Source organism: Pristiophorus japonicus, chromosome 16 (assembly GCF_044704955.1).
Source record: "Pristiophorus japonicus isolate sPriJap1 chromosome 16, sPriJap1.hap1, whole genome shotgun sequence".
In the NCBI taxonomy this organism is placed as follows: Eukaryota; Metazoa; Chordata; class Chondrichthyes; family Pristiophoridae; genus Pristiophorus; species Pristiophorus japonicus.
This window is the reverse complement of record NC_091992.1, coordinates 45,170,464-45,194,903: the sequence shown is the minus strand read 5'-3', so window position 1 is coordinate 45,194,903 and position 24,440 is coordinate 45,170,464. Positions and strand designations below refer to the sequence as shown.

The 24,440-nt window shown below is 41.9% G+C and overlaps 1 protein-coding gene across 3 annotated transcripts; it reads right to left on the bottom strand.

The window, feature by feature from the left end:
- Positions 1 to 1,334: 1,334 nt before the first annotated feature.
- LOC139226477 (B-cell CLL/lymphoma 7 protein family member B-like) lies at positions 1,335 to 24,440 on the bottom strand. Of its 3 annotated transcripts, none has more exons than XM_070857276.1 (7): positions 24,258 to 24,440; positions 20,390 to 20,465; positions 16,106 to 16,135; positions 14,020 to 14,131; positions 11,947 to 12,117; positions 9,751 to 9,830; positions 1,335 to 5,573 (listed from the first exon to the last, which is right to left on the bottom strand). In XM_070857276.1, exons 1-7 carry the CDS (start codon positions 24,347 to 24,349, stop codon positions 5,475 to 5,477), a joined length of 660 nt encoding a protein of 219 aa, XP_070713377.1. In that variant the 5' UTR covers positions 24,350 to 24,440; the 3' UTR covers positions 1,335 to 5,474. The 3 variants fall into 3 exon arrangements, with proteins under 3 accessions (XP_070713377.1, XP_070713378.1, XP_070713379.1); XM_070857277.1 differs by having other exon boundaries at positions 9,751 to 9,809; XM_070857278.1 differs by lacking the exon at positions 16,106 to 16,135 and having other exon boundaries at positions 24,258 to 24,439.

Genomic DNA, 24,440 nt, shown 5'->3' with positions numbered 1-24,440 from the left:
TCATGTGTGTATCTAGCTTCCCCTTAAATGCATCTTTGCTATTCACTTCAACTACTCCTTGTGGTAGTGAGTTCTACATTCTCATCACTCTCTGGGTAAAGAAGTTTCTCCTGAATTCCTTATTGGATTTAATCAGTATCTTCTATCCATATCCCCAAGTTTTGGATTCCACCACGTGGAAATAGCTTCTCTACCTCTACCCTATCACTCTCCTTCATAATCTTAAAACTATCAGATCACCCCTCAGGCTTTATTTTTTTTTTTTAAAGAGAAAAGACCACCAGCTTGTTCAGTTTTTCCCTAATAGATATAACCTCTCAGTTTTGGTATCATCCTTGTAAATCTTTTTTGCACCTACTTTCCTTTTAGTAATATGGAGATCAGAAATGTGCACAGTATTACAAGTGTGGTCTAACCAAGGTTCTATACAAGTTTAACATTACTTTACTGTTTTTGAATTGTATCCAGCTAGTAACAAACCCTAGTGCTAGTGCTTTGTTTGTATTTTTATAGCCCGTTAATCCCTGTTGGTACTTTCACGTCAGCTGCGGCGCAGTGTGTTAACTCCAGGGACTCTAGCACAAAAAACAAATCTAGACCGACACTGTCGAAGGGGCTGTCTTTCGGATGATCTGGTCATTATCACATTGCTGTTTGTGGGAGCTTGCTTGCACTGCAAATTGGCTGCCGCGTTTCCCACATTGTACATTAATTGACTGTAAAACACTTTGAGACGTCCGATGGTCATGAAAGGCGCTATATAAAGCCATGTCTTTCTTTGATTTGTGTATCAGTACTATATTTACACTTATCTTGCAAGTGACCTCCTTATTCCTCTAACCAAAGTGCACCACCTCACACCTATCATTATTGAAAATCATTTTCCATTTACATGCCCATTCTGCAACTTGTATTTTGTCAGTTTCCTCAGTATTATTAACTATACTCCCAATTTGATATTAAGCATTTATTTATGTGAATTATGAGTAACAGTGGGCCCAGCACTGATCCATGTGGAATACCAATTCACACCTCGTCAGTCTGAATACCTTTAACCCGATCTCTCGATTTTCTGTTTTGTACCCAACTTGCTAGCCATTCTGCTATCTGTCCCCTGACTCCACCTTAATGAATCTACCACAGCCTTTTGAAAACCCAAGTATATTATACCTACTACATTACCCTTGTCTACTCTGAGGCTGAGGGAGGGGTAGGGTCGGAGAGGAGTGGGCTTTCTTAAACCACAAATCACTACTCTGAATTTGCCAGGTGTGTTATACTTACCTTTAAACATAAAAAGTCAAACTAAAAACATTTTTTTTTTTAAAATCCATTGCAACACTTTATTTTCACAAGCATTTGAACAACAATCTAGTCATTCAGATTTTACAATATGAAAGGCAACACTTAACCTCTTGAGGTAAAAAAAGTATTTTTTTACATTATGGTTTGCATCTTCAACAAACTTCTATCACTGAGACACACACCAGTGATTTATACGTGGTTTGTTTCTGTCTCAGTATTCATGAGCAGGAGGCAGATTGTACAGTCATTAACAGAGTGAAGGCAATAGGGGAGGATCAGCACCCAGTCGGAGGTACCCCAGTAAATATCAGAAAATAACTTTCACCAAGTGCTTTATCCTAAAAAGAGAAGCGGAGTATGCAAATGGCCATAATACACAAATACTTTAAAAATATGCACAAAAGTGCTTATACCAATTGCCAAGGTTGGTGCTTACCTTTTCAAAGTTTAAAAAAAAAGAAAAAGAAACATGGAAAATATTTAAACCAAACACTTAACTGAAAAGCCATTGTTTAGAATTTGGGCTGTGCAATAGAATCAAACAAGTCAATTTCTAAAATAGAGTGCTCTATAAGTGGCATGTGTAAATTCTGCTACTGTACAGAGTGCAGTCTAGGCACCATACCCCATCTGAGTCAACATATATCCTTCAAATCAGGTTTCTTTGGAATGACAATTTATTAAAATTTGTCTTCACTGCCTGGCCAAATTTACTTGAGGCACAAAGGCCTGAAACAATATTTGCAATAAAGCTAACAGATTTTTTTAAATTATGAGGGGACCTTAATTACATTTTTGAACCATTTAAAACACTTAAAAGTTCTAGTGACTCGTGAATTAATTTTTAATATTGGCAGCTATGCACAAGTGTGCATGGATCTTCTTTAAGCAATGCCTATTGCCTCACTGTTCTAATAATGATCAAGGCTTTTCATACAGACAACATTTAGAATCCCTCATCTACATTTTGGTGTAGTCTGAGACTAATTGAAAGAAATATTTGAGTTACAAATCAGAACTATCAGTATAAAGCTCAAGGACATATAGTCCATTACAACACCAAACAAAGAATGGCCCATTATGTCCTAGGAAAATTCACTTATTACTATTCAAGTCTTATGAACATAGTGTGAGCCTGTTTGAATGCCCTGGAACATTCTGGCTGGTTTCCATTCCATTGCACAACCCTCCACGCATACAAAAGCAAACTTTCGATATAATGTCCTGGACCAAAAATGACAATAATCTTCAAAAAAAGAGCAAGTGGAATTACAAAAAAATTCAACTTACAAATCGATTAGTTTATTTAGTTCTTTGTATTCAAAAAATATATCTCTTATGCATTTTCTTCAGAAAATACAATTTTTATTATTTTTCACATTGTCCTGGCTTCACTTCCATGAAAAGCAAAATCTGCATCAGTAAAATAGGAGTGTCCATACTGTAATTAGGAAATCTCTGCTCTTCAGAGATTCTGAAAGAGGACCCAGTGATTAAAAGGTCCACTATCTACAGCAGCAAGGTACATGGAATCTCCACCCGGGGGAAGAGATTCAGGGGGCACACCATAAAATTGATAAAGATCCATATTTTTTGTTTTCATACAAAATATTTATAATATTTGTTAACTTTTTCAAGATCATAAAAGGAATTGATAAAGCAAAAAAACACAAATTGTTCACTGTTAACAGGAGAAGCAAGTAAAAAATTAGGAAGTTAGGAGTAAGTAGAGTCAGGTGGAACTTTCTCTCCCAAAGGGTAATAGTTGTAAAATAAAAATACAAATGCAAGATAGTGAAGCAGACAATACAAAGGTGTTCAAAATCCAACGAGATGCACTCTGGAGAGAAGAGATTGGGGATACTTTTAACTTTCATCGCAAGGCAAAAACCAGGCGATAGCAAATAGGCCGCCCATTTTACATCTCACCAGATTTTCTTTTCAAATGACATCAGTCGAAATGAAAAATTGGGCCAGGTTTAATATGGGCTGTTGATTCACTATTACGCGCTTTTGGCATGGCAATAAATTCTAACTACTCAAGTTGAGACACACAGGGAGGAGGTTTGTAGATGGGTTGATCTATAAGAGGGGAGGATCATGTTCACAATATAGAAAAGTTTAAAATAGAATGAGGACAACAGCAATTCAGGATCAGAAATTAAATACCGAAAAGGGACCAACATTGCTATCTGGGATAGCTGTGAATACCAAGTTCAGGTTATGGAGCAGAGGTTGACTGGTGGGACACCACGGGAACACAAGTTTTTGTGAAGTTTGTGAAGGGCAGAAAGAGGGGATACTTAGGCAGAAGCATCGTGTCCAGAGAGAAACTTCTATTATTAAGAGGGGCATGGTCCAAGAATAGCGTGTATAAAGAAGAAAAATATTGGACATTGCTATGCAGTATCTATTTGTCTAATTATTAAATGAATTTCCTGCACTGTTGTGCCAAAAGAAAATAATTTTGGGAGGCGAGGCGTGGATCGGGGATGGTCCACAGGTGCTGACAGACCTCTGGTACCACACCCAAGTGATCATTCTTCATAGGTGAACCCAATGCGTTTTCGCAAAATACTCATCCAACATTCCAGCTAATAATTACGATAGTTAAACAGTGGTGGTTTCAACAAATACTGAAATGTTGTCATATGCTAACCAGTGTAATACACTGGGATCATGACCATGTTTAAGGGTTTTCATAGTTGCTAGATTGTTTATTTATTTTTAAACTGGTTAATCTACCAATATTACCTGCCACATTACCTGGCATTTAATCTAGTACAGTATCATCGCAACCAGGAAGACAGATGGCAGTTTGCTTTAGTGACCAAAGTAATAGGATGTGACTCATTTTGGTGACCGGGTTGGGGAGGGGGAAATTTTCCCTCCTCCTCCTCCTCAAGGCGCCAACTCCTTGCTGTGATACTGTTCCAGGAGTACCGGAAGCCCTCTACTATGTTGCTAAAGCGGTCACTCTTCATGTGTGAGCCTAGACAGTCCGCGCCAACAGGCTATTCAAATATGGAGGGTATTAGTTGAATCAAATCCAATCCTTGTGTCATCTATAAATATGCACGAACGCCAGAACCGCAAGGGGCATGAACCCTGGCTGGTTTTCCACTCCTTAGCCCATGTACTGAAGGCAAATGTAATGACACTACTACTCCAGCCAAGAACAGAACTTGTTTATTTTTTTTTTGCTTAGCAAATCTCTAAATCATCTGTGAGCCACTATAAGGTTCTCCCCAGGGAAAAATGCAAGTCCTGGTTAACAAAGTACTTAAAATTGGTTCAGTATCACTGAAACAAGTGCATAATTTTCTGCAATCTGCAAAAGGTACAGCAAAGACCCGTGGCAGCTTAAAGTTGCATCCAGCTTCCCTACAAGATTTTCCAATCTTTTTTGCTTAAGTAAATTTATTAAAATAGTGAGCTGCAGAACATGTAATTTAAAAAAAGCTAAATATTTCCATTGAACTTCAACAGTATGTTTTTTTTTAAAAACTGCACCTTATTCCGCCTTCCTTGGCTGCATGAGAAAGCCCAACTATACATCATGGATAAGACTTGAGGATGAAGACTGCATATTTATGGATGAAGTCAAGAATCAACATCAACACAAACCTGTCTTCAGTCAGCTCGCTTAACCTTGATTAAGACTTGGAGGCACTTCAGTGTCAAGGCACTTTCATATTGATGCTGGGGCTCCACAAGATCAGCCCTCAAGCGGAGACCAGTAGTCTCTGCTCCATTTTTTCTACTGTACCAGTGTGCAGCCGGTCCCTGTTGAGGGTCAAAAGGAGGCCCATGTTTTCTTACTTCCAATAGGCACTCTTATGACCCATGAAAAAGCAGATGCTGGACATGGTTAAGTTTTGGTGACGAGGGCATTTCCTTTATATTACAGTGCTGCTTTTGACACTATCAATATAAAAGTGTCTTCAACTAGGAAGGCCCAGTGGAGCCATGAACCACAGCCAACCCTGTTGCATTACAAAAGGGACATCATTCTGCAATACAGAAACATTTTAAATTCACACTCCTAAATCACAACCATCACAATTCATTTAAAGTTCAAAATAAATATCACATTCTTCAAAGTCAGTCAGTCGTTGTGATGGTAAGTCAGTGGGTACCATGGGATAGGGCCAGCTTGAAATTCTGGGTTAGCTCTCAGTTATTGGCTGGGTCACAGCATTCTGTCCGGTGCAAACCCTCTTCAGTGGTGGTGCCCCTGAATATTCATCGTCCTCCTCTTCGACGACCTGTTAACAAATCATAGAAAGAGTTAAAGAATCAAAAAGTACTTTAGGAAAGTCTGTCCTATTATAGCTACAACATTCTGGTTTAAACCAAAATTCATCATAAAACACCTGAATTAACATTCTGAAACAGGTTCCTATGAAATAAATACTGGAAAAAAAATGTAAATCCCACTTCTGCTGAGTACAAAACAATAGTTTCCCCCCCCCCCCCCCCCCAGTAAAATTCTGTGCTAGAGAGAGATTTTCAGCCTCCTGTCTGAATATTTTATTCATTGAATTGTGTTGAGAACCTTCAATTCAAATCAATGAACTATAGTGGGGATTCATAAGAAATAGGAGCAGGAGTAGGCCATACGGCTCCTCGAGCCTGCTCCATCAATCTCAACTCCACATTCTTCCCTGATCGCCATATCCTTCGATTCCCCTGGAGTCCAAAAATTTCTCTCTCTCAACCTTGAATATATTGAGAGACTCAGCATCCACAGCCCTCTGAGGCAGAGAATTCCAAAGATTCACAACCCTCGGTGAAGAAATTCCTCCTCATCTCAGTGTTAAATGGCCTACCCCTTATCCACCCAGAGGAAACAACCTCTCAGCATCTACCCTGCCAATCCCCTTCAGAATCTTGTATATTTCAATGAGATCACTTCTCAATTCTTCTAAACTCCAGAGTATAGGCCCATTCTATACAATCTCTCATCATAGAACACTCTCATCCCAGGAACCAATCTAGTGAACCTTCATTGCACAGCCTCCAAGACAAGTATATTCTTCCTTCAAAACTGAGCACAGTACTCCAGGTGTGCTCTCACCAAGGCCCTGTAGAATTGTAGCAAGACTTCCTTACTCTTATACTCCTAGCCCCTTGCAATAAAGGCCAACATGCCATTGTCTTTCTTATTGCTTGCTGTACCTGCATGCTAGCTTTCTGTGTTTCTTGCACAAGGACACCCAAATCTCTCTGAACACCTACATTTAAAGTTCCTCACTATTTAAAAATTATTTTTTCTATTCTTCCTACCAAAATGAATAACCTCCACATTTTCCTACATTATACGCCTTCTCCCACCTTACTCACTTAGTCTATTTATATCTCTTTGTAGACTCGGTGTTCTCCGCACAGCTTACTGTCCCATCTAGCTTTATATCAGTAAACTTGGATACATGACACTAGAAATGGTCCCTTCATCTAGGTCATTAATATAGATTGTAAATAGCAGAGGCCCAAGCACTAATCCTTGCCAACCTTAAAAAGACCTATTTATCCTTATTCTCTGTTGGTTAACCAATCCTCTATCCATGCTACGATATTACCCCCAACCCCTTGTGCCCTTATCTGTGCAATAACCTTTTATGTGGCACCTTATCAAATGCCTTTTGGAAATCCAAATAAACTACATCCACTGATTCCCCTTTATCTACCCTGTTAGTTACATGCTCAAGAAACACTGAAATTTGTCAAACATGATTTCCCTTTCATAAAACCATGTTGACTCTGCTTAATGATGTTATGATTTTCTAAGTGCCATGATACCACTTCCTAACAACGGATTCCAGCATTTTTCCGACAACTTGTGTCAGGCTAACTGGCTTGTACTTTCCCCATTTTCTCTACCTCCTTTCTTGAATAGCGGTGTTACATTTGCTACCTTCAATCCGCTGGGATCGTTCTAGAATCTAGAGAATTTTGGAAGATCAAAACCAATACATCCACTATCTCTACAGCCACCTCTTTCAGAACCCCAGAATGTAGGCTGCCAGGTCCAGGGGATTTGTCAGCTTTTAGTCCCATTAATTTCTTTAGTACTTTTTCTCTACTTATATTCATTACATTAAGTTACTCACCCTCGTTGGTTCCCCACCAATTTAGGTATGCTTTTTGTGAAGCCAGATATAAAATATTTGTTTAATGTTTCTGCCATTTTCTTAATCCCCATAATAATTTCTCCTGTCTCAGCTTTTAAGGGACCAACATTTACTTTTGCTACACTCTTTTTGCATACTTGTAGCAGCTCTTGCAATCTGTTTTTATATTTCTTGCTAGTTTTCGCTCATGCTACTTTTTTTCCCTTTTTATAAATTTTTTGGTCATTCTTTGCTGGTTTCTGAAACTCTCCCAATCCTCAGGCTGAGTAACATTAAAAGCAACTTCTTTCAATCTAATGCTATCCTTAATTTCTTTAGTTAACCACGAATGGATCACTTTCCCGTGGAGTTTTTGTTTCTCAATGGAATGTATTGTGAATTATGAAATATTTATTTAAATGCTAGCCACTGCTATACCTTTTACTCTAGTTTTCCAATTTACCATAGTCAACTTGCTCCTTATTTAAGTTTAAGTTTAAGACTCTAGTTTTGGACTTGGGCAAGTCACTCTTAAACTTAATGTGAAATTCTAGCATATTATGATCACTCTGCACCAGAGGATCATTTACTATGTCAATTAAAACCCTGTGTGAAGTGCTGTGACGGTTGTCAAAGCAGACAGACAATCAAAATGCAGAATTCTGACAGACAATGAACAAGGAAGTGAGTAAGCTCTTAAAAATGTTAGATAGCAAAACAAAGATTGGGGCTCTCATGGGGAAAAGGCAAACCTGAAATAAAGATGGACAAACTTACAAAAAAATTAAAACTTTTCTTTGAAAAGTTTCTTAAAAATGTTAACTTTTAATAAAATGCACAAATTTCAGTGCACAAAATGAAAAATTAGTTTTCCAGGCCCTTAACATTTGATTAGCGGTAATAACGCTGTCAAAACTCCGAATTACAACGAATCCCTTTGGGTCTAACTTTTAGTGGAGAATTTAACAGCGTACTTACAGCGGAAGAATGGAAGTTTTTGTCAGTTTTCAATGATTTGCGAGATTTCACTGATTGCCAGCTCTGTGGGAAGGGGAGGGTGGGGGAGGGGAGTGGTGGAGGCACAGAGCAGCCAGTTTCGGAGCAGTCATCGACAGGCTGCAACTTCTGGATTTCCGCATCCCAAATCTCGAAGTGGTGGTCAGTTTCAAAAGGTGGAATGACTGCGACCGCTGCCAGTTCGCCGTCATCCCGACCGGGCCAATAAATGAAATGACTCTCAAAATTCTGAATGGTTCAATGAACCAACTTTATGGTTACAAACCAAATTCAATGTCAGTGGGATTTAACATTTGAAACAAACAGCCACAGAGACAGCAACTCCCTGTAATCTGGAAATTACTGGTACCGACCTTTAGTTTGGTTTTGATAGCAACAATTTTTATACTCCTAAGAGTACTATTTTGCAAAAAAAATGAAAGGCCAAAAGAAAACACAATACAGCACATTAGAGCTCAGCTCTCTGGATCAACACTGCAGCAAGCTCCCTCTTGCCAAATTTATATCCTGCTTTATTAGTCACCTTTTCTAGCTGGTTGGGCACTTTATGTTACCTTGCCAAAGTTCATGTGCAAGCCTTGACGCAGGGTAACTGTAAGCTAAACTATGAAAAGCATCAGAGTACGCGTGGTCCTGTCAATCCTCACCCATTGTCTATTTTGCAGACCACAGGAAAGTGATCAGTAACCCAAGCTGATTTTTCTCCTCCCTAACCTGAGGGCAACTGTAGCTTCCTAACCATCATTCTCTCATAACTGAGCCAACTCCATGAAGACTGGAGTCAAATCTATTTCTGCAAGGCTTTGTTCTTACCCACTAGGTCACCAGGAAATGAGAGGCTTACTATCACAAAGCTCAAATGTTACTAGTAACCACCTATGCTTTAGTATCTGTAAAAACATCCTATGTAAAAGGTTATACAGCTGTATTATTCTCTCAAGCAGTTAAAGTGCTGACTTCTGCCATTTTAAATTTATAAACCTATGCTCTAACCAGTTTCACACACATGTTTGTCAGGAATTAATCCACTGTGGCTTGCTACACAACATTTAACCTGGCACTGAAACAGGGACATTTATAGCAAGATGAAAATGGCAGCATTCACACACAGCCTAAAGTTTGTTGTATATTCATTGGTCTGTGTGCTTTCTTAAAATAAAATTCTAGTGTGTGCACGTTTCACTTTCACATGTACAAACTGAGCTAAATAACCCAAGTAAGAGAGGTGCCACTTAAGAGTTCAAAATTAGGTTTGGTGCTCAACTCAAACTACATAAAAATGTACCTACAAGCGCAGTCTTCCCTCCTGGCTTACCTGAGGCTGCAAGGGAACCAGCTCCTCCTTTGTGAGCATTGGGGGGTCATCTCCTACTTCTGAGGAAGGAAGGGAAGGTTCTGTGAGAGAGAATTGAGAAATTACAACTGCTATAACCATACTATCCACTTGCTGCATAACAGACAGAGAAATAGTGGTACTAGTAGGAGGAGAGAGAACAGTGACCGAAATCACTTGGAAATTGAAACACCAGTCTGCACTCTCTTCAAAGCAGCTTTATACACAGATAATTCAAAGACCATCAGGAAGCTGAAAATATTTTAATAAATTAAATGGAAACTGCCCGAGGAGGAGGAGAACTACAATGTCCTTGTATGTACAGAGCTTGCTGACTTCAGCTGAGGCACTAGATAGAACTACTGGCTTCAGTGCTCCTGAATGGGCCAGGGCTCCCACTCCAAATTACTATCCAGTGACATCTGCACGATGGAATAGCCTTCAGACACTCTCGGTCTAGGTTGGGTTAGCTGATCTCCGTTGGAGCAGTACAATTGGAATTAGTGCTCAGAATGGCCATTGAACCAAGCTACCCTCGGAGACCTGCAACACTGGTAGAATTGTGCCTCAGTGAGTGTCCGTGTTTTCTGAAGGCAGGAAAAGCAAGTTAATGCTAACTGCATGAGTTCCAGTGTCAAAGTAAGCCCTCCTTTTACGGTGTAGGTACAAATTGTGCGACACTTGTTTTGTTCTCCCCTCCTCTATGAAAGTGTCGACTCTTCTCAGGGTACAGTTCCATGGAAACCAAATACCCTCCAGTACCTCTCCCAAAATCACTACTCTTCATACATGGCTCTAGACATTCTTCATTGGTAAGCGTCGGCAAGCTATTCATCATGAATGGCACGAATTGTAGAGATCAGCTAACTCAGCATAGACCGAAAGTTGAAATGCCAAGCTTCTGCTCGGTGTCACCACCATATAATGTAGAGAAGGACCAAGAGACATTGTCAGAGGACTTAGTTATGAGCAAAGGTTAGAAAAACTTGGACTCTTTGGCACTGATAGTTAGCCAAATGAGAGGAGACTTTATCAAAGGTATACAAGATTCTAAGTGGAATAGGAACAGTTAATTCTGAATACTGTTTCAAATTAAACTACAATTGCAGGCTAAGAGGAGATAAGTACAAACTGGCAAAAGGCAAGTTCTGGATTCATGTGGGGCAGTGGAGAGGAAATTGTAGATTTCTGTGGAAGGATGAACAATAATGGGAACTCACTGTCCTCATCTACCCTCTGTGTTACCTTATCAAAAAACTCAATCAAGTTAGTCAAACACTATTTGCCCTTAACAAATCTGTGCTGCCTCACCTTTATGAATTCATGCTTGTCCAAGTGGCTGTTAATTCTCTTCCGGTTTCTAAAAGCTTTCCCACCACTGACGTTAAACTGACTGGCCTGTAATTGGCAGATCAATCAGTGTGATCCGGAAGATGCACACCAATTGCGCTACACAGATCTCATTCTGCTTCGTACTTTCACATGCAATACCGGCAGTGATGTGCAATGTTCGCCATTCATGCAGTCACTATCACAATTTACCCAATCTTGGTGACTATCATGGAGCTGTTTTATCTTCCAAGGCCATCACTGTTGTGGGCAGATTGAAAAATAAAAACAAAACTTATTTGAGCTGCATGGGTGAGATAAATGGTCACAATGGGGATAGGTGACAGAGACAGAATCTGCAGTGAGCTCTAATCTTACAAATTTCATGTCCTACTGGGCAGATCAACCCAGCCGCACTGCCATTGCATGATGTGATCATGAGCTTGCAGTTGTACAGTGTCTTCTCACATCTCAAAGCACATCACACCTAATCAATCAGTTATTGTTCTAATGCAGGCAAATGTGGCAGCCATTTTTCACACAGCAAGATCCCACAAACACCAATACGATGAATAACTAGTTACTCTATTCTTGGTGATGTTGGTTGAGGGAACAATGTTTGTCAGGTCACCACGAGAACTCCCTACTTTTCTTTGAAGAGTGACACAGAAATGTTCACAACTACCTGAAGCACCAGGCAGGACCACATTTTAACATTTTAACCAAATAATGGCACCTCTGACAATTCAGCACTCCCTGAAGGGTCATCCTATTAAATGCTCAATAATAGTTCTGAAAATTCACAGATTACACAGTAACAGTAAAGATTATTCCGATTGCTTTCCATACCTTCCATGCTTTCCTGCCCAAGCATGGGAGGCTGAGAGTCATCTGCTTTAAAATCAGACAGAAGTGTTGGGCTGACAGGTTCACTTTGCTCTGGGCTGGGGCTCGAGTTTGTACTGCTGTCCACTTTTACCTGGTAGGCATCTGACAGGGAGCTCTGGTTACTAGTCTCATCTGAAAGGTTAAGAAGAAAAGGCAAACTTAAATCAATCTGAAATTATTATGAAGGAGAAAAATAATCCGACAGTTTAGGTCTAATGTCTCTCCATTAGTGTCATCAACAAGCTTTTTAAAACCTCTTCCCCCCCCTAGTCTCTGTCCCTACTCCACTGGAGGCACTGATTCCTGTTAGAATACAGGTCCAAGGTGCCCTATCGTTCCTAGTGACTATTCTCCATGTGCGAATCTAGACAGTAAATGCTGTCAGGCTGTTCTACTACATGGGGCATCAGAGGCAAGCCCAACCCTGTCCTCATCCTCCCCTACAGTTTCTTCATCCCTAGTTCAGGGTTGTTAATGCCAAATATAGAGCCTAATTGCCACTCACACTCCGATCAGGTCACTCAATACAGACTGGGAATCGAACTTGCCACTTGCTGCTTTGTGTTGCTCAGTTGATTGCTGCTCTTACCAAATGGAGCCTACTCCTCTGTCTGTTAAGGGAAGAGACTCAAGTTTGGAGATGGTTCCACAGGTATAGTCAGTGTGCCAGCCCAGATAACAGTGGGGACTATGGCAACCAACCCAAACTCTGCCCTCGCTTGATACCCTCACCTGTACTTTTTCAGTGAAGGGGAGAGAGGTTGAGGAGAGTGTCACTGGTCAGCAATCAGTAACTAAATTTCTACACAATTTTTCTTCCTCCTCAGCCCAAGGACTTTATGACCAAATGCAGCAGTCTGCCCAGACACCACTGATGCAATCTAATTAGGCACAGCGCAAGAAGTAACCCGGCCACCTTTGGGTTCTATACACGGTCAGTGACATTCAGTGCATTTACTCAGAGCCACCAGTGTGTTGCATTTCTTTTAAATTGTAGGAAATTAATTGCTATTTAATTAATGTTGAATGTGACAAAGATCACAGTACCAGTTGTATCGGAGGTCAGCCATTCCATATATCCGATTATTTCTTCAATCGTACATTATTCCCCAGCTCTTCTACCTGTACTGCTTTACAATCACCCACCGACATGTGTGCTACACAATCCCAGAGTGGCATGTGCTGCAATCTTTCTTTGCAATGGCATTGCCTCTCCTTCCTCAGATGGTGAGCTAAAGTTCAGGAATTCACATCAGTGTTGACACTTGGATTTCAGTGACGTTTCAGGACGAGTATGACATTTTCAATCTAGCTCTGCTTGAATTCTGAGAAACAACTAATACAATTAGTCACTCTGTCCTTTCAAATTTGGAGAAAGTATTTTGAGCTGTTTAACACTAAGATGACATACTGGTGGTTACAGGTCTATCACTGGTCGTGATAATGGTGGGAGCAATTTGAGGCGGATAATTAAGGGCGTTACAAGAAGCATTTCAGAGAAATGCAATTGTTCCTATAGTTTTTGGTGTTATGCTGGACAAGCCTGATGTCAACAGAGTTATTGTGTGTATGAGAATAAGAACATTACAGGAATGCTCTACTGCAATGTAGCACAGCACAGGAAAATATCAAATTGTAAGATTTTGTTTTACAGTTCTTTACTAATTAGCACTAGGGGTACAGTAGTGTAGTGGCTATGGTACTGACTGGACTAGCAACTCAAATCCCACTCCGGCAAGTTGGGAAATTTAATTCAATAAATTCTGGTAATTTGTGGGATGATAGCAGAAAAAAAAACTGAAATGAAAAACTGGTTTAATAGTAACTTTCAGGGAAGGAAACCTACCATCTATACCAGGTCTGGCCTACATGTGACTGGTCCCATACTACCTTCGCATGGTGACTAGGGATAAATAAATGCAACCTCGCCAATGTTATTCGTACTCCAAGAAAAGATAAATCAAATAGAACTAACCGCAAGTGCACTGGGTCATCGACAGAGCACCATGTAACAGAGTTTAAATACACACTCACCATTCAGCTCCAGGAGAATGGGAGAGGAGCTGTTGTCAGATACAGGCAGCAGGAAGCCTTTGTCTCCCTTTGTACCTTTTGATTCAAGACTGTTCTTCGATTTTGATTTATCCTAAGTGGAAGAGAGAGGATGCAACAAAGAAAAACAAACAAGGACTGCACTGTAAAACAAAGCATTTCTCTACTCATTCCTCTTATCCTTCCTTCCACTCAAACATAAATCGAACCCCTCACTAGAAGGGTTTGTTAGAAGTAATTTCAGATGATTTAACTACATTCAAACAACAGAAGCTGCTTTTCAGGCTGATAAAAGTCATTCTCGAGTAAGATACTTCCTTCCTCTCTCCTGACCCCCTCTGGCATATCAGTAGACCAAGCATCACCAGGATGGATCTGTTGACTCCATAGTCGAGGATTTTGAGGTAATGGCAACACCATGGTTACAACAGATTTTCCTTTTCAAATTAAATGGAAAGAGGCAGGGCAAAATGCATTAAACATTTTATTTCTGGACTTGTCCAACACAAGGAAACGGTGAGGAGGTTCTTGAATTCCTTCTCAATAAAAAAATGCAATTACAGCACCCCCCCCAATTCAACAACAGCAACTTACCTTTATGTAGCATTTTTAATGTAGGAAAACATCCCAAGGTGCTTCTCAGGAGTATAAGATGACAAAAATTGCTGCCAAGTCGAATGAGATGATATTAGGACAGGTGACTAAAAGCTTGGTTAGTGTTAAGACACTCCTTTAAAACTTAAAAGAGGAAGGTGACGTGGAGAGTCAGAGGTTTCGAGAAGGAATTCCAAAGCTTTGGGATGACCAGCAATGGTGGGGCGAAATGAGTGGAGCGTGCACAAGAGGCCAGAGTTGGAGGAACACAGAGTTCTCGGAGGGTTGTAGGAGGTTACAGAGATGGGAAGGACGAGTCCACGAACACTACATTTTCCCATATCACTTTTCATCACAAGTTGCTTGGGAATTAAGATTCCATGCCAAAGCATTACCATGCAATATTTCCAAACAAAACTCCTTTCTAAGCACTGGGAGCGAGAAGGGGATAATAGTCTAATTAACATCAGCTTTGATTCATTCCTAGCCTCCAACCTCATGCTCTCTATTTTATCAGTGTGATTATTGAGCTGTCCTTCTTGCTTCTCCTAAGCTACAAATATGCTGGCCTACATATTCTGCACCCTCCCAGTGTTGAAATTAAGACTCACAGCTTTGTCTCGAACTGTAATTAATGATTTCCAGGACATCAAAACTGTGGAACTCCCTCAGTCTTCACTACCTCCTACAATCTCTTTCCAACTTTGCTGGTGTCCTACACAATGGGCCTTGGACCTTGCCTAGATTTTCAAATTTAAACAACCTTGAAGCTAAGACAGGTTTGTGTTGAATTCACAGCTATTTCCTCCCTCATGGAGAGAAAAGGAGCTTGGATTTGTCTCAAAAGTCATCAACGGTTGTACTAAGTTCTTTTGAATTGTGAAAGCATCCAACAATACAATCGTAAAATATGCCCCTGCAGAGACTACAGTCGCATCTGGTTGAGGCGATGCAGTAAGAGAATCCTTCTGACTTTTCCCATAACGTACTGCTCCACTTAAGTCTAGTGATAATACTGGAACACACAAATACATAGAGATAGTGTCACTGTTGACATGTCCGATCTGATATTTGTGTTCTCATGCAAGGAGTCTTCCATCTGTCTTTTTGTCTTTCCCATCCCGTCTAAGTTTCTCCCAGTCTCTCCTGTAGGTGCTGCGAAGGCATTAACTCATATTGAAGTATGTTGCCACTTCATTCTTCACATGTGAGCTTAGACAGAGGAAGGGGGCAATTCAACCAAGTGGAACAAACAGCCAAACCAGGTCCTGCCCTCTCCAATACCCACATCAGTAGGAGTCACTGAATAATGATCAGTGATAACCGGGATGGTTTTTAACCCCCTCGCTAACACAGGGGCATGAAGGTCAATTGTAGAATCCCTGAAAGAAGCTGGGCTGAGATCAGCTAATTCAGCACAGACTGGGAATTGAACCTGGGACCTTCCTGGTTCCACACTGGTCAGTGCACTTACCAACTGAGCCATTCGGGGAGCTCGGATGTCCTTTGGAAAAAGAGGGGAAATAAGAGAGAGAGTCAAGGATAGTGATAAATGTTTGTCAATTATAGTAATTATTTCTTTAGTGACTGTGATCACTAAGGGCAAGACTGATTGAGGAGTTACTGAGCACAACATGAGGAGAAATTGGAGTTAACGCATATTTGTATAGTTCCTTTAACATAGAAATAGTTCCAAGGCACTTCCTAAATGTATAAAGGAAAAAGGCTGAAGGGACAAGCATCAATAATGGACCAAAGGAAGGGGGTGGGGGAAAAGAGAGCAAGAGATGCACAAGGCTGGAGTCAAGAAGGGGGAAATTTGGGAGTGGAGAAGGTTCGAGATGCAGAGGGACGAGGCCATGAAGGAATTTAAACACAAAGGTGAAAGTTTTTAATTTGAGCTACTAACAGCCAACACAAATCAGCAAGAATGGGTGATGGGAAAGCAGGACTTGGTGCAGAATAGTATACGGGGCAGCAGAGGTTTGGATGAGCAGACGTTTATGGACAGTGGAGCTGGTAGGCCAGCCAGGAGAACATTGGAATAGCCGAGTCTGGATGTGGCAAAGGTGAGAATGAGGGTTTCAATGGCAGAAGGTAGGGGCAAAGGCGGGTAATGTTACGGAGGTGGAAGTAGGCAGTCTTTGTGATGGAGTGAGTATTAAATTGGAAGCTGAGCTTGGGGTTAAATAGGACACCAAGGTGGTCAACAGTCTGATTCAGAGAGACAATGGCCAGGGAGTGAGATGGAGTCGATGGCGACAGTAAAGAGTTTGTGGTGGGTGTCAAAGACAACGGAGGAAATTGCAACTCACCCAAGACTGGATGTCGATCAAGCATTGGAAGGGTTGAGAGATGTGGTACAGAGATAGAGCTGGGTGTCATCAGCATTTATGTGGAAGCTGACCCAATGTCTGAATGATGGCACGGAGGGGCAGCACGTAGATGAAAAAGAGAGGGGGACAAGATGCCATTGGTAGAGATGTTCTGGAAATGATGGGACAAAGTAGAGCAAAGTGATGGCAGTACCATCAGCTGGAAAACAGAGTAGAGGCATTGAAGGAGGAGAGTGGTTGACCACATCAGAGGCTGCAGAAAGGATGAGTATGGATAATGCACCAGTCACAGATAATGTTGTTTGTGACTCGAGTCATTTTGGGACTATAGGAGGGGCAGAAACCCGATTGCAGGAATTCAAACGGAGTTGTGGGAGAGAGGACGACGGATCTGGGAGATGACAATACACATCCAGAAACTGTGAAGCTGGGGCAATAGTGAGCAAGGGCAGAGAAGTTGAGGTTGCTTTTTTTGAGGAGGGGCATGATGGAAGATTTGAAAGGGAGGAGGACAGTGTCTGGGAAGGAGAATGTCAGCCAGCATAGAGGCCAGGATGAAAAATGGGTGGTTAGGAATTTAATGGGAATGGGCCAAAGCATCACACAATGGAAATAAAAATCATATTGTTGGGTTCAGTAACCAGTTTCTCTCAGAAAGTCTTCCAGCATCAGAGAATACTCAAATGAAACTAAGGGAAACAGTCAAAAAGAAAAATGACAATCTTAATTATATCCCAAAGATAAGGTATCTCTCTTCCCCACTCTGCCTGTGGCGGTGACCATTCTCATTTAGTGCAACTTAAGTGTTACTTTGTGAATTTTCTGCTGAGAAATTGGAAAACTTTCATGTTTTGAGCACCCAGTGTCAGCATGAGCCACTGCCAGGTCAGGTACAGCACAATTAACAAAAGCTCCCTTCCACGATCCCTACAATGTACCTCTGCCCCAACTATTCTGGTATTTTTGCATCTCCTACACCAACTATCCTGTGGATCTCACCAAGGGTGTGCCCCATGGCATTTAGTGTTAAATTAGGGGCAGTTTTGTGTTATGGTACATAGAAACATAGAAAATAGGTGCAGGAGTAGGCCATTCGGCCCTTCGAGCCTGCACCGCCATTCAATAAGATCATGGCGAATCATTCCTTCAGTACCCCTTTCCTGCTTTCCCTCCATACCCCTTGATCCCCTTAACCATAAGGGCCATATCTAACTCCCTCTTGAATATATCCAATGAACTGGCATCAACAACTCTCTGCGGCAGGGAATTCCACAGGTTAACAACTCTCTGAGTGAAGAAGTTTCTCCTCATCTCAGTCCTAAATGGCCTACCCCTTATACTAAGTCTATGTCCCCTGGTTCTGGACTTCCCCAACATAGAGAACATTCTTCCCGCATCTAACCTGTCCAGTCCCGTCAGAATCTTATACGTTTCTATGAGATCCTCTCATCCTTCTAAACACCAGTGAATAAAGGCTCAGTTGATCCAGTCTCTCCTCATATGACAGCCCAGCCATCCCTGGAATCAGTCTGGTGAACCTTCGCTGCACTCCCTCAATAGCAAGAACGTCCTTCCTCAGACTAGGAGACCAAAACTGAACACAATATTCCAGGTGAGGCCTCACCAAGGCCCTGTACAACTGCAGTAGGACCTCCCTGCTCCTACATTCAAATCCCCTAGCTATGAAGGCCAACATACCATTTGCCTTCTTTACCGCCTGCTGTACCTGCGTGCCCACTTTCAGTGACTGATGAACCATGACACCCAGGTCTCGTTGCACCTCCCCTTTTTCTAGTCTGCCGCCATTCAGATAATATTCTGCCTTCGTGTTTTTGCCTCCAAAATGGATAACCTCACATTTATCCACATTATACTGCATCTACCATGTATTTGCTCACTCACCTAATCTGTCCAAGTCACCCTGCAGCCTCTTAGCGTCCTCCTCACAGCTCACACCGCCACCCAGTTTAGTGTCATCTGCAAACTTGGAGATATTACACTCTATTCCTTCATCCAAACCGTTAATGTATATTGTAAAGAGCTGGGGTCCCAGCACTGAGCCCTGCGGCACCCCACTAGTAACTGCCTGCCATTCTGAAATGGACCCGTTTATCCCGACTCTCTGCTTCCTGTCTGCCAACCAGTTCTCTATCCACATCAGTACATTACCCCCAATACCATACACTTTGATTTTGTACACCAATCTCTTGTGCGGGACCTTGTCAAAAGCCTTTTGAAAGTCCAAATACACCACATCCACTGGTTCTCCTTGTCCACTCTACTAGTTACATCCTCAAAAAACTCCAGAAGATTCATCAAGCATGATTTCCCTTTCATAAATCCATGCTGACTCAGTCCGATCCTGTCACTGCTTTCCAAATGGGCTGCTATTTCATCCTTAATGATTGATTCCAACATTTTCCCTACTACAGATGTCAGGCTAACCAGTCTATAATTACCCGCTTTCTCTCTCCCTCCTTTTTTTAAAAAAGTGACGTTACATTAGCTACCCTCCAGTCCATAGGAACTGATCCAGAGTCGATAGATTGTTGGAAAATGATCACCAATGCATCCACTATTTCTAGGGCCACTTCCTTAAGTACTCTGGGATGCAGACTATCAGGACCCAGGGATTTATCAGCCTTTAATCCCATCAATTTCCCCAACACAATTTCCCACCCAATAAAAGGATATCTTTCAGTTCCTCATTTTCACTAGATCCACTGTCCCCAAGTACATTCAGAAGATTATTTGTATCTTCCTTTGTGAAGACAGAACTGAAGTATTGGTTCAATTGGTCTGCCATTTCTTTGTTCCCCATTATAAATTCACCTGAATCCAACTGCAAGGGACCTACGTTTGTCTTTACTAATCTTTTTCTCTTCACATATTTATAGAAGCTTTTGCAGTCAGTTTTTATGTTCCCTGCAAGCTTCCCTCTCGTACTCTATTTTCCCCTTCTTAATTAAACCCTTAGTCCTCCTCTGTTGAATTCTAAATTTCTCCCAGTCCTCAGGTTTGTTGCTTTTTCTAGCCAATTTATATGCCTCTTCCTTGGTTTTAACACTATACTTAATTTCCCTTGTTAGCCATGGTTGAGCCACCTTCCCAGTTTTATTTTTACTCCAGACAGGGATGTACAATTGCTGAAGTTCATCCATGTGATCTTTAATGGTTGCCATTGCTTATCCACTGTCAACCCTTTAAGTCTCCTCTGCCAGTCTGTTCTAGCCAATTCACACCTCATACCATCGAAGTTACCTTTCCTTAAGATACTGTCGAAGTTACCTTTCCTTAAGTGGGCACTAACCCACTAGGTTCGAGATTGCCTAAACCAATGACCTTTGTATTCCGCGCTTCACGTTTTACATCAAAAAGTGAATGATCACGAACTATAAATGGCTGACTTTAAGTCTACCCACCTCTTTGGGGTCAGTCACTGGCACCCATTTAAATATCCGCAGCGACGTGTCGCCCACTGTCACCCACTTCTTCTCCCTGTGGAAGTTCAGAGTTCACAATCATTTAGCTCATATTTGTAAGACACGGTGGGGTTCAAAGTTTAAATAAATAAAGTACCAATCTACACAGATGAATAAAGCTTCAGTCTCCAAAGCAGACAGGTAGACAAGTTGTAAACAGCACAGCAGTTGCAGCAAGGCAGCCTACATCACAATAAATACAAGCTTGCCTCACAAAAATATAATTTTTAAGGAACACATCTATCTATTTTCCGATACAAATTGTTATAGAATCTGCCACGCTTTGTGTAAATCATCAACAGATCGCAACTGAACTACATTAAAATATATATACATATATACAGAGAGAAGCAATCTCAGCCATTTCATACTGATGTCAATCACAGTTGCTGACAGAAGTTTACAGATTGACCAGGTGCCAGAAATTTACAAGCACTGGCAATCTGCCATCTTTCTTCAAAACAAGCAATGAAATTCTCATTGACCTTGCATCACACCTGGTTTACAGCAATTACACCTTGCTGCCTTAAAAAGGACAGGTGAACTCAACCATGGCTCCAGTGCCACAGGTGAATATTGTGTTCTGCTGCTCCTGTTGTTATAAAACAACATACTATCCAACTTAACCATGTGCAATGCCAAAGGAGATCTGCTAGTACTGTATGAACAAAAAATAAACACAGAAATCTCTGTACCCGACTTGGTTCAGTACCATGAACACAGAGGACCCTTTATACAACTTTTAAAATGCACTTGTAATAAATCCATAAACTGAAGATTATGATTATACCACACTGGAATTGAACATATAGAACCAATTTAATCCACATGATCTGTTAATTAAATTATAAACCTTTTGATGGCGAGGTGCTGCTGCAACCTACAATCCATTCTGGAGTTTTTTTTGTGCCAATAGTAACTTGCTAGAAGGTTTTATGCTGTGCTGTTACTAGGATTGCAGCAGTGTGCTTATGAGAGTATGAAAGTTTCACTCATTGTCTAATTTTCCCCCTTTACTAAATATTCTAATAAAACGTGATCAGCATGTGAAATGTTCATAATGTTTCCACTTGAACTTTAAAAACATATCCAACAGCACAATAAAAGGTCTTAGCCTTCCGAACTTCCATTGTATCTGAAGAGAGCACTTCACATCAACTTGGCTCAGTGGTAGTACTTTCACCTCTGGTTTAGAAAATCACAGGGCCAAGCCCTATTTCAGTACTCTGGCACATAATCTAGTCAGATGGTTCAGTGCAGTACTGAGCACTGTATTGTCAAAAGTACTGCCTTTTGGATGAGGCATTAAAAAGAGAGACACCCATCTGCCTGTTCACATGGATATAAAAGATCCCATGACACTTTTTGAAGAGCGTTGTGTGATGTTAATGCATCATCTCAAGTTGATCCTAGTCCCTCGTGTTGAGGATGACCCGCTTCCACCCGAAAAAAAGGGATGAATTTACAGGTGCCGAACTACATCCTGAAGGATGGAAGATACCAGTGAGTGAATTATTTTAACGTGGAGTGGCCATTGCACAACAGCCACACACGGGCTTGACAGAGCAAGGTCTTGGTTCAGTGACAAGGGTTAACCAAGACGACTGGAGACCAGCTCTGCTGCACGGACCAAGTACACACACAAACTCCTAATGTCCATAGATCACTGTGTGGGCTGGTCCCGTGCTGCACTTTCCCTGGGCCCCGACCCCACTGTTATACGCTGCGCCGCTCCTGGGCCTCTGCCTCACTGCTGGGTTCCTGGGCCACGACCCCGCCAATCCTCACCTCTCGTGGGCCCCAAACTCTCACCTCTCCTGGGCCCGCACCTGGGTCCTGACGCAGCCGATGGTCCCGCCCACACTCCAATCGGCAACCTGGATTTTGGTAACAGCAATTCCAGTCGACCCCCCTCCCCTCCCCTCCCCTCCCCTCGAATCCGTCGCCCTCCTGGAACGGCTCGTGCTGCTCCCTAGAGAGGCTAGCTCCAGCTCTATTTATAGCCCCGACCTGCCGATGGTGTTCTCTCGTAGGTCGGGGGATGCCTAGTTAGCTGATCCTAATACTATTAGTGACAAACCTGTAACTTCAAAATGTTCTCTCCAGGCACAAACCTAGTTCCAAAATGGTAAAAGTTACAATTACCTGCTAGTGTTCTTCACGGTTCAGGTGGACACCGTATGAATACACCTCCACACTTTCTTGAAATCATATTGTGAATAGGCACACTCACTCTTCAGTTTCACATCAAAAATTATAACCATTTACAGGAAGACATGAGTTTGTATTTATATCACATTACCTTACCATGCCAGCTCAAAAGTTGTGAATTGTTTTATCATTCCACACAGCTGCCAACAGCATATGCTTCGCAAGTCTCCCAAGAACTTCAGATGCATGTGCTACTTCCAACTCCACTGTCCTATTTGGGACATTGCAGTCAGGAGGCTTGGCTGTAATAGGAGTGGAAGCCACTGTAAGAGCAGATACCTAAAAGCAGAGATTTAATCAGATTTGCACACTGCATGACAGGTGATTCAGATTCCTAACACAGAATAAGTGAAACAACAAGATAAGAGTGGACTTATTTCAACTGGTTTAGAGGAGGGGGACTTTAGAGCACTCTCACCTGAGTCACAAGGTTGTGGGTTTAAGTCCCACTACAGAAACTTGAGCAGAAAAAGCCAGGCTGACACTCCAGTGTTGTACTGAGGGTGTTACACTGTCAAAGGTGCTATCTTTTGGATGAGAAACTGAAGCCCTGTTCGGTTTCTGGTGGATGTAAAAGATCCCATGGTACTATTTTGAAGAGGAGCAGGGAAGTTATTCCCAGTGTCCTAACCAGTATGCCTTAATCAACATCACAAAAAAACCCAGATTTGGTCATTATCACATTGCTGTTTGTGGGAGCATGCGGTGTGCAAATTGGCTGCCGTGTTTCCTACATTACAACAGTGACTACACTCCAAAAGTACTTCATTGGCTATAAAGTGCTTAGGGATGTGAAACGTGCTATATAAAAGCAAGTCTTTCTTTGAAAATATATTCTACATACCAGTGGATTAGAACATAAAAGGCAGTTTATGGGGCGGGATTATTTCACTTTCTGTAAGTTTTCCCTCCACCTCTCTCCTCCAGCAATACACTGTTTGTGGGAGCATGCTGTGCTCAAATTGGCTGCCAGTGTTTCCTACAACAGTGACTACACTCCAAAAAGTACTTTATTGGCTACAAAGTGCTTAGGGATGTGAAAGGTACTATATAAAAGGAATCTTTCCCAGCATCTCAGCTAAATGCAGCAGCGATATAACGGACAGACACTTTTCCTTGAGTATGTGATGGCCTCAGTCGCCTTCTGGTCAAGTAGCTTTTACTTCTGCAGAAAAAAAAACTGGCAATACCCAGTTGCCCATCATCACCTGAGGAACATTAACATTTCAAATGGGATCTCACCATGGGGGGGATGGGGGCCTCTTCACCCTGGCAGGGGCTGTGTGTTATGGCCTGTTCCACTTTGAGCAGGGAACACAGTTGGGCTTCACACTGGGACTCGGACTCTCACCAAATGAATCAAACGGCAATTGCCCGCCCGCAGCGCAACAGGAAGTCCCGCCCCCGAACTCATCAGTCGGTGCTGAGACGCGGTTACCACAGGAACCGAGGTTCAGCGACGGGCGTGATTGGCTGGAAAAGGCGTCAGTCAAACAGCCGAAACGTCACTTCCGCTGTCAAAGTCGGCTGCTCCCGCCCGTGCATCGTCTCTCTCTCTCCCCTGAATAAAAAAAGTATTTGCCGCAAACCTGCTCACCATTTTCGGACCTTCTCGATAGCTGCCATAACCTTTTTGATGTCATCTTTGGCTCGGCTGCGGGTCTCCGCTCTAACCGACCGGCCCGACATCCTCTCATCCGCGATTTTGTTAGAAAAAAAACTTTATCCGCTTTCCCGACCAGCGCTGCTCCAATCCCCAAGCCCAGCTCTGCGCGTGCGC

Bases quoted from the DNA above. Each gene is read 5' to 3' on its own strand.
- LOC139226477 (XM_070857276.1), bottom strand. From the start codon at position 24,349: ATGTCGGGCCGGTCGGTTAGAGCGGAGACCCGCAGCCGAGCCAAAGAT. The intron at 14,132-16,105 runs GTAAGTGCACTG...TCTTCCACTTAG, and splicing joins CTCCCCGAATGGCTCAGTTG to GATAAATCAAAATCGAAGAA. The intron at 12,118-14,019 runs GTGAGTGTGTAT...TTAACCTTTCAG, and splicing joins CATTCTCCTGGAGCTGAATG to ATGAGACTAGTAACCAGAGC.